General features: G+C 41.7%; 1 protein-coding gene across 3 annotated transcripts in view; it reads left to right on the top strand.

Annotated features, from left to right (window-relative positions):
* PRKAG2 (protein kinase AMP-activated non-catalytic subunit gamma 2) overlaps positions 1–20,209 on the top strand; it is a 213,817-nt gene that overhangs the window by 63,294 nt on the left and 130,314 nt on the right. For 2 of the 3 annotated variants that reach the window (XM_041486384.1, XM_041486364.1), the window contains exon 1: positions 16,317–16,445. Coding sequence is in view for 1 of the 3 variants with exons in the window: in XM_041486348.1 (XP_041342282.1) it covers positions 4,972–5,043; positions 16,088–16,367 (352 nt within the window). In the remaining 2 variants the exon portion in view is untranslated. Of the gene's footprint in view, positions 1–4,971; positions 5,044–16,087; positions 16,446–20,209 lie in introns of those variants that run through there. The other variant, XM_041486348.1, reaches the window with a different exon arrangement.

The raw sequence follows: 20,209 nt of genomic DNA, 5'->3' as shown, positions 1-20,209 counted from the left end.
TAGGATACTTGAAGTGCTCATAGCTCAGTAATATCAGCACAGGAGGAGGTTTTGTTAAGGTGTAATGCTGAGGAGTGCAGCTTTTATCAATCTTTTGTGAGATCAGAGCTCTTGTCAACACACAGCTTAATTTCACTGTATGTTGTTTTCTTTGTTTATTTTATTAAAGGAGCTGTCTCCCCTTATTGAAAACTGCCTTAGTAAAGTGTCACCTTCTGCTTGAGTTATGTTGTAAAAAGAAACTGTAATGTCTGGCAGGCATTTCACATCCTTAAATTTGGTGCAATCCTAGCATATATATAGAACTTAGTGAGGCAGAAAAATAATGCCTCAGAGGTGACACCATCCGTAGTCAGGACTGCGTGATGCTACCCACACTAGGACTCTGTTAATAGCTGAGGAACCCAGACTTTCAGCAGAGGCTGGTTATGGGGTTACCATGAAGCTCTTCTGACCTGAGTCACCCCTGAAATGTGGCCAAAGAGATGACCTTGTTCATGGGGACCCACCACTGTGGGCACAGATTTCACACCCCCGTGTTGCTCACAGTCTCTCCTCATGTTTGAATAGTCAGTTGCAAAAGATGCCAGCAGGGAGCTGTTTGTGAAATACACTTTTGATACCCAGCCCTGAAATTTTGGACCACTGTTGAGTGGGGCCATAAAAAGGTCCTACTTCCACCCAAAATACATTGGAGATTGGTCTCTGGCCTGTCAGTCACATCATGCCCCAGCCCTTGCTGGCTCTTTGGCTTCAGCCCTTGCAGAGAAGCTTTATCAGCCTGGCTGCCAAAGTAGCCTTGAAACTAAACAATAATAAAACAAGAATCCTGTTTATTCTGTGTTGTTTACTGGATTCAAGGCTTTAGTACTGTGTTATTTAAGTATGCAGCCTCTGCAACAGAATTGCTGGAAGCCCTCTTCTTACACCAAGGTCTCCAACTGCAGTAACCTCCAGACCAGCGTGTCTGGGCAAGACTTTTTGGCAGGAATTCTTCCCAGTATGGAAAGAAACACTGAAACTGTCTGGAAAAGGTGAAAAATGGTTTGGCTAACCAGATCTTTCTCCTGCTGTTTGAATATGATATGCCAGCCAATATATTTGCTTTCTGCATCCTCAAACGTGATTTTCTTTCCTGTTCTCCAAGCCAATTCTGAAAAAAGATTATTTGTTTTCCCAGGATAACAAAGTACAGAAATTTTATTATTACTTCTTTTCACACAATTCCAAATATTCTGATATAAGGGATGTCAGAGGAAAAGGGAATTAAGAAGGATCATCCTGTAGGGGTAACCCAGACCAGAATCATGCTAGAGTTATTCTCACCTTTGGAGGAGAATTTCCTGTAACCTTCCAGTTGTTTGCCCAGAGGAAATAGGGAAAGAAGTGGTAGAGAAAATAAGTGCAAATGCAGACAGAATAATCCTGGTTTGCACTGGAAACTCACCTATTGAGTTTTGGGAGATTTCCCTTCCCAGGAGGGAGCCTGACTGCTGACAGGAGCACTGAGCCATGGCTCTGCTGTGTCATGGCTCTGCTGTCCTCCAGGAAAAGCTTTGCTGCCCCTGGGGCTGTGTTCTCCAGTGAATACAACAGAAGCTGCCATGACAACCACTTGTAAATAAATTGGATTGAAAAACAAAATAAATCTGAGGCAGCTTTGTGGCTGTAAAGTAGATCTAGAGTGGTCAAAGAGGTCCTTTTTTCTAACAGGATGGCAGGAGTGATGTCTGCCTGTCAGATGGGGCAGAGTGATGCAAGGATTGGCTAAGGAGCACAAGCATGACAGAAAAGCCAATGAACTTCCAAACCAGGCTTTTCATATTCTTAATTCCAGGTTAGCAGCACTAGGAGCTGCTTTTTCTCTGTACAGGGGTGATCACAGACTGAGTTCTCTGCAGAAGCTGTCTGTCCAAGGATACAATGCAGGACTGATGGACACAGGGCTCAATGCCATTCTGCAGCCAGGGCTCTGCAGTCTGAAGTACTCTTCCTCCTACCAAGACATCACTGTGTGCCTTTGATGGAGTTTTAAATGTCTCTGCAGAACCATGTGGTTGTCCAGGGAGCTGTTTCCAAGTGGAGCAAAGCAGAGCTGGAGAGCAGCAAGGCTGTCTAAGAACACTTCAGTCCCCAGTCCCTGGCAGAGCAAGGCTTCCGTGTGTGTCTGTTGGCACCAGATCAGAGCAGCCACAACTGTGACAAGGGCAAGGGCTGCACCATTGGTCTGTCAAGAGTTCTGTGGTATTTTGCAACACTTTTGGAGCAGTTTGGTTTTTTGTTTTTGTTTTTGGGTTGGGTGTTTTTTTGTTGTTTTGTTTTTCTTAAGAGTTTTTGTTGTTTTGTTTTTCTTGAGAGTTATCATCAACTGTATCATGATGTGTTTCTGGATGAAGAGGAACACAAGAAAGAAATTGTTATTTATCTCTATTCTGCAGAAATATTCATGAAGGGGAAATAACCACCTAATGTTTCCTTGCTTAACCAACAGATTGTAATTGAGAGAGCAGCATTTGTAGCCTGGTATTTGATATATGTATTTTTTCCCTTCTGTGAATGGATGCCTTCATATATGGAATCTGATGAAAGACTGAAAAATTGTTAGGTAGCAGTTACAATTATAGACTTTTTCACAGGACTAAAAGTACAATTATTACCCACTTTGAAATGTTCAGCAGTGCTGTATTAACAAAAAAAAAAAAAAAAAAGGTCTCCTACTGCCCAGAAAGCTCCAGCTTCATTTAGTTTGGCTTACAGGTAGAGATTTGTTCTGGATGTAAAGATAGATGAAGTCACAATAATACCTCCATGGTATCTGAGAGTTACGAACCAGAATAGAGTCATCATCTGCATTTCATGATACTGTTAGACTTCAGACTTTGATATATATGTGGCTTTAAATTTGGAATTGTAAATGAGAACTGAAATTTAGGTCCTAGAAAAATAGTTGTATCTGCCTAACCTCTCCTGGTTTTGAAGGTTTCTGCTCAAATAAGATATTTTGGTTTCATTCCTGGCAGTTCTAGATTTCTGAACAGCTTTTTCAACCCTGATTACTAGATATGTGTCCCCTTCAACCCAGTTTCTGCCATCCAGTCTCCAGCTTTCCTAAATAGCTGCTTTCTTCCCTGGAAATTACACCAGGGAGTAATATAGAGCTACTAATATGTGGAGCTCAAAAGAGGTTATTTTCTTGATTTATTCCATGGAAAATTACTTAGCACACATCAGATTCCAGCTTCTGCCCTACTGAAGATGGGTAGAGGAAAATGTTGGCCAATCCTTTGGCTAAATTAAACACGAGGGGATATGTTGTTGTATAACTTTCATTAGGGTCTTGTATAACTTTCATTAGGGTCTTAAATATCTTTACAGAGATTCTTCAATTAAGTCCTGCAGTAGCATATGAAGTAATAATAATAATGATGATGATGATGATAATCTGTATATTGATGGTGTTTATAAATGCCATTTATGGCGAAATAATTTTTATATGGAGTAAGTAATTTTAATCTTAATTTTAATCTCTTCCTTTGGTTTTGAGGTGTTTCCTTATGTTTTATTTGCAAACAAAGATGATGTGAAACACAGATACCCAGGCAAGAGGGAGATGTTACATAGCTGAGCTTTGTAGATAGTTCCTATTGAATGTGCATAGATAGGGTTGGGAGCAGACAGAATTTGTCAGGAATACATTTGTTTGGGGCCTAATGATTTGGGGCCAGCTTGGCCAAGCCTGGCTGCTGCTTTTTTTTTTTTTTTTTTCCCTTTTCAACTTGGCAAGAATTACTCCCATGTGTTTCAGTTCCAGTAATTGAATATTTTGTTCCTTATTTTTGTTGCTTGTTATGTAACCAGAATATTTTCAAACACTGCTAAGAATTATGCCTGAGTTATACACAATTTTTGAGCATATTTTGACTTTAGTATGATTACACAAAGCAATGTAATTAGACCTGTGGCTGCTCTGAATCTGAAGACTAGCAAGCCCTGCAGACTTCATGGATGGTGCTAATTTTTAATTAAGCTCTGTTTGATCACAAATTAGGTTTACGTGAAATTGCTATTTATTTATATTTTGTACTCTTTTAAATGGATGCAGATGTGGTGGTTGAGAAGCACTGAATCACTGCATGGAAAGGGTGATGCCTTGCATCTGGGAGGTTCTGTTTTGGGAAGGTATTTCTGACATTTAGAAAACAATTTAGGACCCAAGACTCAGTTCTTCAGCACACAATATTAGGCAATCTCATGCTTCTGGTCACAGAATTGCTCATTATGTACTTTTCTGATCAAACAGATGCTAAACTTGACACTAACATAATTTCTTTATGCATGTAGAAAGGAGCTCTAAAAACCCTGTGGCTGGAACATTAAGTATCATAAACAGAACAGACGGCAGGAGGTGGAATATAATTGCAGTTTGTTTTTGTTAGTTAAAAATGAACATGTGTGCTTTTCTTATGGCTTTATTGTCTTCAGTCCTGCAGAACTGGGTGCTCCTCTGTCATTTGTGGAGGTGAATCAGTTATTTCTTCCCTCAGCACCATGTCAGTTTTCTCTGTCTTTTTTTTAGAAGTTATGTATTTCTCAGAATGTTGACATACTTTCATTCAGGTTGTGTTTATTGCCATAAATATGCTTTAAGATTTTGCATCCCACTAAAGGCAAGACAGGCATTTGCTGAGCAAGTGGATGTGTTTAAACTATAATTTCCTACCAGTTTTTCTGTAGGATTTTGGTGCCCTTCTTGAAATTATAAGGAATTTTGAATTTGGCTGTGCAGGTGGATTTGATGGTGATGTGGTGCAAGTGCTGCTGGGGGCTCTCTGTTCTATTGTAACTTACCTCTGACTTTGTTTCACAGTGGGCACTCTGGAAATAGACCTGTGGGCTTCAGTTGCAGGGTTCTCTGATGGAAGGAAGAAAACATTAATAAAATACATCCCTTTTTCTTCTCTGTCCTTGCAGGATCTCAGCTCATTTGCCATGCCATTCCTGGACGGTGATGTGGAGAGCACGGACAAAAATGCTTCTCGCAAGGTAGGATTTATCAAAGCTTCCCCTTCTCTGCAGTGCTTGAATCCCTTGTGGTGCACACAATTTGTCAGGCTTAAAAAAGCCTGGGGTTTTTGTCTTCCCTGCCATACCATTAACCTGTTGAGAGTGGTGCACTAAGGCAAACCCAGTGGCTTTTGCTGACCTTACCGTGACAGTGCCTGTGCAGTATAACCTGTAAAGGATGCAAGCTGCTGGTGGTATTGCTGTAAATACTGCAGATGTTGTGTGTAACACAGCTGTAAATCAGTGAGGTGATGTTGCATAGCTATATGCTCAGGAATATCTTTACCTTACAAGATCTGAGGTGTTGCTGCAGAAATATACACTGCCCAAAGAGGAATCTGTGGCTGTTAGTAGGTTTTCCTGGAACTGCCTCCTGATGGCTGCTCTCTCTCTCTGGAGGGTTTAACTGTTCACTGTCCTTGATCTCTCTGTCCTTGGCACTGGAAAAATGAGCTGCCTTCATTTGCTGAAGCCATAGTGGTAGAGCCTTCCCATGAACAAAGTAGAAAGTTTCCTCCTCAGTGTGGGATTAACTCAAGGTTATCCTTCTGGAGGCATTGATTTGTTTTTCTAATGCTATTAAATTAAGCCAATGTAGCCACAGAGTTGGCTTGCTTTAAAAAGGATCAGGGCAGCACAATCAATGGATGACATTGGGGATGGTTATACAGTGCCTGCACAATCTTCAGAGCAATAAAAATGGTGGGTGGGATGTGTCATCTTCAGGTCCTGGCCTCCTCATTTTCACAAAGCACTGAAGTACAAGCTGGGCTGCTAAATGGAAGCCTCCTACCAGCCACGTTTGGGTTTTGCAAAAAGGCATTCTCCTCCAACCCATCAACCCCCAAAAGTTGATCTTCAGCTACTCCTCAGACCAGTTTCACTGATCACAGTATTTACAAGGCTGTGGACCTCCATGCCCATTAAGCCTACTACAAGCCATGTGGCAGAGAGTCTGCAGTTTAAGGCAGGCAATGTAATAAACACTCCTTAGTGAAGCGGATCTGCCTCTAGAACAATAATAACTTAGCTCTGTTGACAGCATGTGTTTCTATTCCTTTGCACCTCACAGCTAAGAGCAGATATTTTAAGAATTTCTGCAATCCATCAGCAATTGAATACATTTATAACATTTGCCTTGTTCTTTTCTGTGCTGGACCTTTTAGACTGAGGTAGGAGTTGCTGATGTTGGGGAAGTCTTGTTGTTGTAGATGCCAGGGAAGCTAAAATATACAGTGCTACCAAAAGGTGCCTGTTTGGAGGGTTTGAATAAAGGGAACAATGTAATGTTTTTGGAAGGGATAGTCATGCTGGAAGAAGGCAGAGGTTTCTGGCTAAAACTTGATTTTTCCATTTAGCACCTTCTTTCCACAAAGAAAGGTGAGAAAGATGAATCGCAGTCATGAGGAAATAATGTGCCAAGGCTAATTGCCCTGATGTGCAGAATTACATGTTATCATTTAATGACTTCCACTCTACCCTTCCTGAATCCTGTCATTTTCTTCCAAGTGGTCTCAGGACTATTTTTTTACAAAAGCACAGAATCATTGAGGTTGGAAAAGATCTCTGAGATTATTGAATCCAACCTTAGGTGACCACCTTTGGTAAGTTCATGTCTTGGGAGAAGTGGAAGGACATTTCAATAGTTGCTCTTTTTTTTGTGGCATTGCTAAATGCTGGGGCAAGTTCTGCTTATGGAAGTGCAAGTGACTTTGGAATAACCACAGAGCTGGGGCTTAATATCTGAAGTTGTATTTTTAACTGACCTTTTAGACTGAGTGTGTAGGACCTAGTGTTTTTTCCTACTATTATACTTGAGCTCTGTTCAACACATGCAACAAAATGGTAAGAAGGGAGCTGGCAGTGCCCCACTTCTGATAAAAAAAAAAAAGAGATAATCTTTTAAAATCCATAGCCACACAATGGATTGATATCCAATATGTCATTTTCCTCCATGAGAAGTATGGGATTTTTATTGGTAGTTAATGAGTAGCATCAGACTGCAGAATTTATTTAATTCTGACTAAAACATTGCCAGTCCCTACTGCAGATACATAAACAAGTCCCCAAGTTATTCTTCAAGGAGGAAGGTTTTTCTTAGTTGAAGTTTGAAACCACTGTATGGTTTGCAACTTTTGTCTATTAAAAGTCAGTATTTCATCAGTACTTTGGCTTTTTCCATTCACTCATCATGCTGGAGACAGGGAATTCATCAGAGATGTCTCTCTTCCTGCACTTACCTCTTCTGTCACCTGCGCTATAGATCAAGAGTAGTTAACAAGCCATTTTTCCAATCTGCCATTAATTTAATTCTCTGTTCTTTTTGAAGGGCTTTTAGAAACTGAATTAACGTTTTTCACAGAAACTCTCAGCAGTTTACCATGCAAGTGTCTCTCAATCATTGTCCTGTGACAACAATCCTCATTACACAGCTAGGAAATTCAAGTCTAGAATTATTTGTTCAGCTTCACATAGAATTTTTTTGGCAGCAGTGGTAAAGTGACACACATTTCCTGAAGTTCAGCCTTAATCACTTCTCATTAATATGTCTACTGTTATAAATGATGTATTCTTCTTTCCTTTATGACTAATGGCAGGAAAAGGATAGGAATAGTTTTCACCCTTCTGTTTTGAAGATGGAGAATATAATACTGTGAAGGATCTTGTGTAGAAATATTTGGTCTGGTGTGGTGGAGAAAGGTGCCTGGGACAGATATTTTTACCCTTCTTATTGCCAGACAAAATACCATAACACTTGTGTGGGTGGCTTTGTCTGATGTTGCTGATTGCCCCATGCTCAAAGGTGGGGCTCTCCAGAAATGGCTTAAATCCTTCCTGCACAGAGGACCATTAAAGACACAAATATAGACAAGGATAACTGGGAGCTGAAAAGCAATGACATTTACTGCATTTCCTCAGCCTGGGGTCAAGCAGTGGAAGAGGGGAAGTTTAGAGACCTGGAAAATCATGAGTGATTGGGAGCATCATTCAGAAAATAATTTTGGTACAGTGTGGCAGGGCAGCAGTCAGGGAGGAGTGCCCCTCTGCACCCAAACAGCTCTTTCAGTTTTAGAGGTCTTCACACCTTGAATGTTTATAGATCTTTCATCTCAAATGTAGGTTAAAGGATAAGGTGTGGAAATTACAGGAAACTGATAGCCATTACCTTCAGCTTAAAGCCCAGGGCTGTGAATGATCAAAAAAAAAAAAATTTACACAGGAAACTTTTTTTATGAGGAGTCAGCTAGCAAATTATAGATGGAGGAGGGAGGAGGTGGGAGAAAAGACATCTGAAGAATAATATTGATCCATTTCTTTATGGCAATAATGGAATTGTCACAAAAATATAGACAAAAGCTTTGAAAAGAAGCATGCATTAAAATTCTTTTCTCTGTGTGGGGACAAAGCTGGGGAGATGTTTATCTTAGATTACAAAGGTGGCTCTATCCTATTAATAGCTTAAGTGTCTTCAAAGCACAAGCTGTTAAAGTAAGATATTTTAAAATTAAATCCAAACAACTCTGATGAAACACTCTTGAATGAAGTGGCAGAGCTTTCTCTGCCAAGTGTTGATTGTGAATAAATCATGGAGCAGAGATGAAGTTTCAAAAGACTGCAAAAAAGGCAATTACTGTGTTAATATTTATGTTTGCAATTAGGATAATGTACAGGTTTGTCAAACATTAGTCCTGAGCAAAACAATGAAATAGCTAATGTTGGCTAGTTAATGATGCTGTTATAATAGACTCATTTGGATTGAAATTAATTGTAAATGGCTCTTATTGAACAAATGTGGGGGTTTAAATGAACTATAAATTGGGTTGAGAAATGTCATAGCGTTGGTGTCAGGTATATAGAAAAGTAGCACAAGTCATTTTTATTTAAGAAACTGGAATGAGACTGAATAAACATGGAGCCTGGTAAATGAATAAAAACCTGGCTGCTAAAATAAATGGAGACTCACCAGTGGAAAATTTTGTTTCTAGGCAGACAAAACATTCTGCTGCTGTACTGTATCATACCTTATCAGTGGTTTGAAAGATAGACAGACTCATTACTGGTACAATTTGTGGTTCATACAAAAATGAGAGGGGAGAGAGTGGTAAATTCTGAGCAAGAGACTCTGATGCAGAATGACATGACTCACTTAAAACACATTTTGCAAACAAACAGCCCACCTCCATTTGGCCAATTTGTGATCAGTTACATCTAGGAGCATCAAATGCAGACTTTTTGGGAAGTCTTTCACAAAGCCTGAGTTACATTTAGAGAATAGCTGTAGGTATTCAGCTGTTTGTGGATTCTGGATGTGACTCAGTGGCTAAAGGATTAGTTTGGGTTCAATGAACAAATGTACAATGCACAAATGAAGGAATAGACTGAAAGCAGAGGTTTTGTTCTGACTGTTTGGCACTAACTCGCTGTTCTGCTATCAGCAATGCAGGGAAATGTGGTCCAGGAATTGTTGGTCAACTAGAATTAGATTATTGCAGGAGTGACTCCAATATTGAAGGATTCCAAGGAGTGTTTTGTCCTGCTACTGATCCCAAAATTCTTTTTGTTTTGTTCAGTGACTCATGAGAATGGCACGAGCAACCCCTGGATGAGGGAAGAGAAGAAAAAAAAAATTTCAGCCCCTCCTTCCTCATTCACTGGCAAATAAATCTCCTTTGGATTTACTGTTAATTGTCCATTTTTATGAGCAGTGAAGATGGGGAACAAGTCGTGGACAGTGCCACAGCCTTGGCATAGGGCACCTGCAGTGGATGCAGGGAGCCTCAGGGCAGAGTATGTGCAACAACCACTGCACTGTGGTGTGCACAGCTCCTCTGCTTTGAAATAAATGTACTTAGGGATTAGGAATTGGACAGGGAGCAGCCCTGCTCTGCCCTTTCCTAATGCCTGTTTTCTGTCTTTGAGCAGCCCTGCTCACTGCTGGAAACCTTCCCCTGACCATGTGTGCAGCAGTGCAGAGCTCCCAGAGCTTGCCAGAGCACCAGCCTCATCCCATTGTATTTTAATCTAAGAAAGTGTCATTGTACTTCAGTTTTGGGAAGTGACATCTCTGACCCTGTAAAACACAGTGCCATCTCAATTGGTACAGCTCGTGCAGAAGGAAGGGGACCAGTGGTGCTGAATGTGACACTGGGAGAGCAAGTCCTTCATTACCTTTCAGTCTAATGAAGTCAGCTCTTGTGTCTCTGTGAACTCTTTTATTCCAGCAGAATGAGAGAATCATCCAATTAACTTTATCAAAGGGCTTTTTTTTGTTGGGATTCAGTGGAAGAGCAGGAAACAAGTGCAGACATCTATCTGGTGTATTGTCTCTAATTGTGTTTACTGTCCCTGTCAAGGATGGTGGGAGGTAATTCCTTTTCTGTTACTTGCCTCTCAAAAAATTTTAAGTGAAGAGGCAAAATAAAGGTCAAATAACTCACTGGTGTAAAATCAAACAAAACTCCACAGTGCTCCATAAATGTCCTCACTGTTCAGGGTTGGAGAAAAAGGGAACAGAGCTCAGGAGCATTTTACAATTTTCACTTAAATTCAAAAACATTTTGAAAGGCCGTTTAGATTGAGCCCATTTGTATTTGACAGAAATTTTTTTCAGCTTGTTTTGAGAAATGAAACTAAATTCATCACTGAACCAGAGCCAGAGATTTCTCAGAGAGAGCATCCTCTGGGAAGGCTTTGTGCTCAATCAAGGATCTGTTGCTGGGGCACCCTTGGCAGGAGAGCAGAGGGGATGGCTGTGAAGAGGTGCTGGGCACAGGCAGAGCCTGGATTTCCAGCCCAGTCTCTGCCTGGCCATGGTCAGGGTCTTCTCAGCAGAGCTCATTGATTTTTCTGGGCATGCAACTTTGCCAGGACGCTTCTCTCCCCTGAAGTTCAGTGCTCCTTAATTTCTAGGTTGGGACCAGAAATTTCTTCTTAGAGAGGAGTTTATCAGGCAAAAAAGGAGTGATCAGATTTCCAATATAAAGCAAAGGAACAAAACTAACAATGTTGGGAAAATTTCTGCCTGTGGCAGGGCTGAGATGGGTGGTGTGGGGATGACAAGAGACCAGTTTGTGGTGAAATATGAATAGTTTGCTATCTTAACCCATTGCACTGGGGATTATCATATGGTAGTGATTAAGTGTAGTGCACTTCAATATTTCTTGTGAAATAAGATGAAGAATTGCGGGCCAGGTAAGAAAATAGATGAAGGAAAAGATTGGTATTGAGAGTGCTGGATAAAGGGACAGAACTGGCTGGGGTTTCCCCAACGTCACTCCTGGGTCTTTGCCAATAAAACTGAGACAAAAAATAGAAGAACAGCAACCAAATTTGTTGCAGATGGAAAGGAAATTGATTTTTTTTTTATTTGTAGGGAGGGATCTTATACAGGAAAACCTGGATGACCTTCAGGGTGGATAATTCTTAACAGCACAAGTTACAAGGTTGTTCACTTCTTGTGTGTTAACCAGAGCAACAAGTAAAGGAAGTCAGGGAATGTTCTCTTGGTCTGAAGATGAAGGGTTTGGGCACAACCCTGTTGCAGAGCCAAACTCTAGGCTAGGAGAAAGGAAAAAGAGATCAGCAAGAGAGAAAGATTCCATCATCCAGGTGAAATGACACGGGCAGCTTTCACAGTCTTATTCCTTGTAGTGAAATCTTCCAGAGCTGCTTGACTTGGAAGTCACTATCACTTTATGTTTCACTCAAAAAATGGAATGCTAAGTCTGCTAGATGCCAAACACTGTAAGACATGTCTCATTTTGTTGCTTTGTTTTCAGCAGTGGATAGTTCTGGAGGTATTTTCAAAACATGCCTGTGATCACTTAGTGTGTACAACTGGGCAAAATCTCTCCCTGATCCCCAGCTGGGGATCCTTTTGTGCTGCAAAGCATGAAAACTGATAACAAATAGCATTTCAGGAGATTTTTTTTTTTCCTCAGTGCTGTGTGAGATAACCAGTTTAGCCTTGAACAAGTGCAGTTGATCACTAGAACCAGCACATCTGATGTAGAACAGGGCTCTGCTCACCTCCCTTGGGGAGCACATTGCTGTAGGCTGAGGGTTAGGGTTACACAGGCACTAGCACCAAGCTGCTGATTTAGCCCTGTTCCAGCTCCACTGGTCTCTGCAGGCATAAGGTCAGGGGCTGACATTCCTCTCCAGCATAACCAGTTTTAAGATTTAAGGAGTCGAGTGTTGGGCAGAGAGCTCAAAGATCCCATTTATGCTTTGCACAAAGCCAACACAGGAAATGTTTTGTGGTTGGTTGGTTGGTTGGTTGGTTGGTTGGGTTTTTTTGTTTTGTTGGAGTTTTTTTGTTTTTTTTTTTTTTTGGGGGGGGGGGGTTTTTTTGGGGTTTTTTTTTTTTTTTTTTTTTTTTATTGGCGGTTGTTGTTTTTTTAATGGCTGAACAGTCTTAGTACTTAGAATAATTCTTCAATTTTTTTATTAGATGTTATTGTGCATTGATTAATATTGTACCTGCATTGTGTGTTTGGATTCCTTATCTCCAAGAGGCCAATTATCTGTTTGGGACAAAATGAGCCATAGCCCCATGTGCATTTATGTTGGTTTTAGGTGTGTTTCATATTTCTGCCCATCCTCTCTTTACAGCTTCTCCTGGACCAAGACAAAGTGATTCACAGTGCTTACTAATGTGAGAAACCAGGGTGTAATACTTTTATTTTGCTACTAAAGCTCAGCTGGGGGAATAGTTATCTTTCCAAAGCACATGTGGGAGTTTTCAGCCCACCTACCTATCACAGCTTTAGGGAATGAGTCCAAAAAGCATGAAGAACAGGCTGATGAATGATCTAGCTGTGTAACCTGCCTCTAGCATCACTGCCAGAGTTGTCACACCAAGCCTGCATGGGCTGATGGGGTTTATTCCACAGCAAAGATTCTTCTGCATTCCCAGCTGAAGCATGAAAATGAGCATTGCCTTATGACTTTTGGATATGCTGTGATAACTGTTGCTGATGATTTTACTTGCAGAAGTACCTAATCATCTTTTAAAACTTGCAATCCATTAGCCACAAATTATATTCTAAACAAGGAATCCTGTTGTAATTCCCCAAGCAAAATCACAAGTGTTTACCCACCGTGATGGTGGGTGTAACCTGTGTGTAATTAACAGGCTGGGGAAGAATTCAATATAGTAATTTCCTTTAATTTGGTAGCATGCACATGTGTATTTAGCTGTGTGCCCCTGGTGCTCTGGCAATTAATTAATTCATCTGCCTGGCACGATGGAGAGAAAGCAACTGGTTGTGATTGCAGTAAATAAAAACACCCTGCTGCTTCTGCTCAGAATTTGAGAATAATTTGCTTTTGAGTCTGGCTTGCATGTACAAGGGAATACTGACCTTTTTTACAATTTGTTGTTTGACATTTTACATCTCTAAAATTGCTTTAGTGTGTAAGGACACAGCAGTTGTTTTGAAGTGTCTCCTATCAGTGTGTCATTTTAACCAAACAAGCATGAAAACAAAGTTAACATGAAGCATTAAGGGTAGTGCCAGAAAGAGGTCCTTGGCTTTACAAATGTCATGGCTTGTCACTTCAGGAAAAAATATAATGAACTTGCCATCCTGGAAACACACCTAAACTACAGTAGCTATGGCAGATTTGTATCATGATTAAAATAAGCTAGAAAATGTTCTTACTCCTCACTTTCAGGCAGCAGACCTATTCAAATTGCAGTGCAGAAGGAGGTGCCATTGTGCCACTTGGTTGTTTCTTGAACTGTGTAGTTGTGAAGAGAACAAGGCATGAGTAGTCTCAGATGATTTACAGATGATATTTTAGTAAAGTTAATGAGTTTTTATGAGAAAGCTATCACTTTGGGACTGTTTTACCCATGACAAAAGTGCAATTTGTTTATTAATTTCCTATAGTGTGGTTATTATGCCTGGTCTCAGCTGAGGGACTGTGCCCTATTATTCTTGATAAATACTCACTGGGAGACAGTCTGAGTGCTGGAGGACTTAGAGTTGAAATAAAGGAGATGCAGTCCTCATGGCAGAATAGATTTGTAATTTGGTATGAGTTTTCAAGATTACACATAGAATCCATGACAGAGCTAGGAGGCAAACCTGAGCCTCAGGCAACTGCATTAAGCATGAAACACTGCTTTTTTCTTCTCTTATGGAGACTGTCCAGAGTCTGTTGTTGCTTTTGGTAGTTGCTATTGCTTCAGTTAGAATTGATTTATCTTTTTCAAAAACTTCCCCTTGAGGGCAACTGCTCCCCTAATTCATCTGTAAAAGGACAGGTATATGTTTGAGACATTTTTGCCCACACTGTCAAAAACAGGAATGAAGTTTTAAAAAAAGTTGTTCTGTCTCTTGTCAGACATCTCTGTGCTGTGCAGAGGAACACAGAGCAGAATTCATCATCTCACCGGGGCTGTGCTGGCACAAGTCTGTGCCCTTCTCAGTGACCCACACTATTTGTGTCCATCTCCCAGACAAGGTGCCACTTCCACTTGCCCTTTAGGTTAGAAACCTTCCCAAAAGGGAGATTGTAATCTCTGCAGGCCTTTCTGCAGTTCCACACATCAGGACCTGCTCCAGCTCTGTCCCATCCCAAGTGGAAAGAGGAGCTGGTCCAAAGTGCACGTGCAGGACACAGAAAGGTCTACAAGAAGGGGGACCCTGGGTTATGGAGGGAGCAGGTATTTGGCCATTATGCTGCTTGTGCATATTTCTACACATGTTTTGGAGCTGTGAATAAACATTATTTTGAAAAGAGAGTTATTTGCATGGGTTTTAAACTTTGCTGACCATTTTTAGTTGGGTTCATACACACAAGCCCTTCACCAACCCAAAGCAGAGCATATGTGCCTATGAGGTTTCCTTTCATCTCAATCATCCTAATGAAAGATGCCATTTTTACCTAAAATGACTCCCATGGCAGCAATGCCTTTACCTAACTGGACTGACACACATCAGGAGGCATCTTCACAGGCCTGCTCCATCCCTCTGGTTTGTGTTGAGTAATTGGGCAGAGGCATGCAGGGGGCTGTGGGCACATCCAGCTTGGCCTTGGCTTGAGCATTCCCTGGTGACCTGAAACCCACTGTGCCTTCTGCCAGGAACAGACCCCTTCATTCATGAGAAATGCCCCCAGCCAAAACAGCAGCCTTATACCCACAGAACTACTTTGTGCTTTCAGAAGGAAATAAACTCTCTGTATAGCCCAGGCATGTGCAAATCCCACAGAAATTTTGGATCGGCTTCTGTTAATTGTATAGGGAGGAGAATTTAATCTTAGTTCCTTTTTGTTTTTTGTTTGTTTTTCTGGGTTCTTTTCTCCCCCTCACTGGGCGAGCACACACAGTTCAGAGCTGTGCTGTGCACAGATATTTCCACTGCTGGAAAGGCAGCACAGGTCCCAGAAGGGATACAGCTGTTAGAAAGGTCATATCCCAGCTCAGGTTATTAGCAGGAGCGTCATCACTCTAAAATGGCTCCTCTATTTTTGGGATAGAAGTTGCAATCTTACAGTTGTGGCTGTGGCCAGCATCATGGAGGCCTGTCAGGCACTTGGGGACTTGTGTGCTGTGCTGAGTCACATCAGGGATGGAGATTTAAGAGCTGATTTAAGAGGGGAAGACTTTGGGGCACCGTGTTTCCTTAACCACAATCATTCATTGCCTTAAGTAAATTCATTGCCAGTCACGTTTCATTTGTCTGAGGAAGGAAAAGGGGTTTGTGACAGATAAAAGCAGTAGACAAATTCCTGCATTACATGTGTGATAATAAAATGTATCCACAGCTTGAAATGTTTCTGTGAAATTCAAGGTGTCTTTAAGAGCAAGGGGCAGCATGAGGCCAGAGAGGTGGCACACACACCTGTGTGTCAGTGGAGGCAGGTGCTGGGGAAGGTGAGCTCTGGCTAATCCACCACCCCAACAAACAGGAGTTGGCTCTGTTGAGACAAATTCAGAGATCCTGGAAGCCTGAACTGAACTGAATTAATGGAATTTTTCTTTTTTTCTTCTTTCTTCTCTCCTCCTCAGGTGGACGAAAGCTACTCAGCCGGCAGTCCTTCAAAAGGCCTTTTCTCAAAGGGGCTGCAGAACCGACCTTCCAGCCCCGTTTCTGCCCCTGTGAGATCCAAACACAGTCCTGGCTCACCCAAAACAGTGTTCCCCTTCCCCTACCAGGAGTCTCCCCCACGCTCCCCACGCCGAATGAGCTTCAGTGGGATCTTCAGGTCCTCCTCCAAAGAGTCTTCCCCAAATTCTAACCCGTCTACCTCTCCTGGGGGCATCAAGTTTTTCTCCAGATCAAGAAAAAGTAAGAAATTGCTCATGTTATTTCAGGAAGATACACGGTACCTCTGGGCTTGGCCCATTCTTTACCTGCTGTAGTGAAGTAAGTGCAGATGAGGCATGTGCTAATTGTTCATTATCTCTTTCACTGACCGTGTGTTGTGGGTTTCTGATGTGCTGGCCTTTAGGCGTGACTTCTGCAGGGCCATGGACACCTCAGGGGCACCTACACAGGGCTGAGGATGGAAATCACACTCCTGTGCTTTGTTTAGAAATCCTTTGTCCACGTTAGTGGGAGTTTTCTGGGTGGTCTCAGTGAGGCTGGTTGGATCTCAGTGCCAGGATTTGAGAACAGCTGGAGATGTTCATGGGATGTGTGGTGGGTGTGGGCACTGACATGATGCCACTCAGGAGTTGCAGGTTCTGTAGACCCCAAAGGGAATTTCAGCTGTGTTCTTTAATTGGTATTTATTTGCTCTGTTGTAGGAAGTGCAAGTGACCTTTGCTGGATGGAAATAAATTTAATTTTTTCCAGTCAAATGACCATGAAGGGGATATTTGAATGTGAAAGGTATAGCAAACCTCCTTGGCTCAGGGCAATTACTATATACAGCTTTATACTGGGCAAAGATTTTAACTCTTCAGCAGTGTGGGTGCTATTAACACACTGCTAGAACTCAGAAATGAGCAGGATTGAGAACATGCTTCAATTTCAAAACTTTCTTACTGAACAAAGTTTCCCAGTGCTGGTCAGCAAACCAGCCTGGGCTGCATGAGGGTTTGGTGGCTGTGGGAAAGGGGCAGAGTTACAGGGGAAAGAGAGGAATAATATCTTGCTGGATTGTGAGACCACAGTGAGTTTTCAGTCTGTAAATAGAAGAAATAATGAAAAATTGTTGGCAAATCTTCTGTGACAATGTAGGTACAGAATTGGTCATTCTTATACCTGTGTTGGGCTATAGGTTTCCTGCAATGTATTTATAATTTTCAGTGATTTTAAATAGTAGAGAGGGACCTTCTCATTTTTTTATGAGAATATGTCTTAAAATCATTGGCTTTAATCAGAACAAGTTATTTCATAATGACTTGTGCACAAGAACACAGCAATACAAACCCATGCAGGACTTTTCTCTTGGTTTATCAGAAGTGCTGCTAAAGGTTAATTGAAATGGTATCTTTTCCACTTGCTTCTCTCTAAAACACCATCAAGAGATTGAAAGTAGGAGTCAGTGTTTCTGAAGGACTCAGAGATGGCTCTAAACATCTGTTCAAGGACATTTGTTCATCCCTGCTTGAAGTTCAAGTATGCTTTTTACGCGCCCTCTTGTTAAAACTTCACAGGAATTAAAACCCATTTAAGCTCTTCTTGCTAGTCCACATAGCTTCAAATATGGCCTTTAAATTTTGGCAGTATTCTGCTGTTGGAGTATGCAGAGAAGGGCTCTCTGCTGCATGAATAGCAGCAATTTAGACTGCAGAGCAAAGCCATCCTGGGACTTTGTAATCGACTTATCTAAGCAGCCAGCACTATTTAAGTCCTAGCTAGATACAACAGATTATTAAATAAAGGAATCTTCCAGAAGTCAGCAAAATCCTTTTGATAAGGTCACATCACTGCCTCAGGAGCAGGCTTGGAATGGGGCCATGCTCTATTTGAGCTAACAGAAAATATCCATGGCCCTGCTGCTCTGGGAGCCTTGCAGGAATTGCACTGGGCTTGGGTGCTCGTGGTCTTTCGTTCTTAAGGCAAGAGAGACAGCCTCTTGGAAGGGTGTGCTGATTTTAGTTGGTGTTTAAATTGATAACTCTTCCACAGCTTTTTGCAAAACAGAACATTTCTTATCATGTTTTCACAGCATTTAGCTCTCTTACAGTGAGTTTAATGCAGACACCTACCCTTCACTACCACAATAAAGTAGATTTTACCAAGAATCTGCTAAACAGGGACAGCAAGGAATTACACACTTAGAGTTTACTATATTTAATTAACTTTGATAGGATTTTATTTAGCAAAACCCTTTCAGGACTTCTGGAAAAATATGGGTTAGCATTTCTGCTGTGCTCTTATATTTTTACAAGCAATACTTCTGCATTCTGCTCCTTTGCAAATAGAGTAACCCCATGTAGTACAGAAGAATAAGTTAATTGGTTATGTGCTACTCAAAACAAGGTCTCTGTGGCTTGAACAGCATTTCCTGAGAGACAAGGCTTCTCAGACACTCCTCAGACCAGACTTGCAGAGGTGCTGTGCTGAAGAGCTCTGAGAAAAGCTAAACCAGCACGTGGCTTCACATTTCTAAAAGTGCTTAAATGCTTCACTGCTCAAAATTGTCACAACCTACGTGATTAAAATCCCATTTTTTTCAGACAGCTTGGGATGCCTGTGTTGAAAGTGAGTGGGACTCAGGTTGTTTTATCACTTCTCAGACTGTGAGTGCATTGAGATCAGCTGGACTTGCTGTGTTTGCCTGCCTTTACATCCCTGCTGGTGCTGGATTAATTGCATTAAAATGAAATTTAACAGACTGCACTCTGAGGATCACCAGCAGGTCAGGGGAGGTCATCCTCCCCCTCACTTGGCACCAGTGAGACACATCAGCAGTGCTGGGTCCACTGTGGGCTCCCCAGTACAAGCAAGATGGGGACATACTGGTCCAGTAAAAGCCATTGCACTGGGGCTGCAACACATGGTGGAGGGGGAGGAATAAAAAGCAGGAGAAGATCTTTGTGCTGTCTTCAGATTCCTAATGGGGTTAGGACAAGACAGTGCCAGGCCCTTCAGGGATGCCCAGAGAAAGTGCAGGAGTCAGGAGGGAAGTGCCAGGACCGTGTAGGAAAAATGTTCTTGGAGGGGCTGGTGTGGCAGCAGGTCTCCAGAGGGGCTGTGAAATTGCTGTCCTGGCAGATTTTAATAAAGTGACTGGACTAGGCTCTGAGCACCCCAGTTTAAAGCTGCTTTGAGCAGGGATCAGAGCGGAGATCTGCAGATGTCCTTCCCAGCTGTGGCTCTTCTGGGAAACTCTGTTCTGGAGTCTTCCCTTTGGGTTTATAGCAAGTCTGTGTTTTATCCAGGCAATCAGCAATCAAAAAAAAAAAAAAAAAAAAAAAAAAAAAAAAGAGCAGATAAAAGTTCACAGGGACCTGGGGTTTGTTTTTGTCCCCCACTTTATCTGAAAGGAGTCTGTGCTGCACTCCTTTCCTGTCATCGTGAGCAGTACGTGGCGGAAAGTAGGTGCAGTCCTTGTTTTAAATAACATACCCCATCTTCCCTCCACTTCCTCCTCCCACACATTGTTCAAAACACAGACTAACCTGTTACTCTGCATATTCCTTGTTTTTCTTGGAAGCAACTTCTTCCTAGCTTGTTTTCATTTTAAAGACTATGTGTGGTATTTGCAGCACTTGCTTTCCCATGTAGTTGCTCTTTTCCCAGCTAAGTTATTTTGTCTTTTGAATATACACAGTTTAGGAAGGGCTAGGGTAGGACAATGGTAAAACAGAAAGTGATCTGCAGATGTGAAACTTAAAATATTTTCCACTTCAGGCTGGGAATTTAAAGGTTTTGCTCATCTTCAGTATTTTATCATTGGTTTCAGCAATGTCCAAGAGCTTATCTTTGTGCCTCTTCTCTTTGGTTACCCCAGTTCAGTAGCTGGTCATAACCTCACAGCTCTGATCTGACAAAAAATTTGCCTTGAAAAAAAAAAATACCTTCCCACAACATGTGCTTGGCTGCCAACCACTTCAGGTAGTTCATAAATAACAGCAGTAAACTGCTGGTTGGGGCTTCACATTCAGCTGCTTGGGGCTTCACTTTCAGCCTCCCACCTCTGCAAAAAATCCACCTCAGGCCCCTCTGGGAGAGGC

This window comes from Pyrgilauda ruficollis, unplaced genomic scaffold (assembly GCF_017590135.1).
Source record: "Pyrgilauda ruficollis isolate IOZ18807 unplaced genomic scaffold, ASM1759013v1 scaffold12, whole genome shotgun sequence".
NCBI lineage: Eukaryota > Metazoa > Chordata > Aves > Passeriformes > Passeridae > Pyrgilauda > Pyrgilauda ruficollis.
Note: the sequence above shows the minus strand (reverse complement) of the source record. Positions and strands in the feature narration are given on the sequence as shown.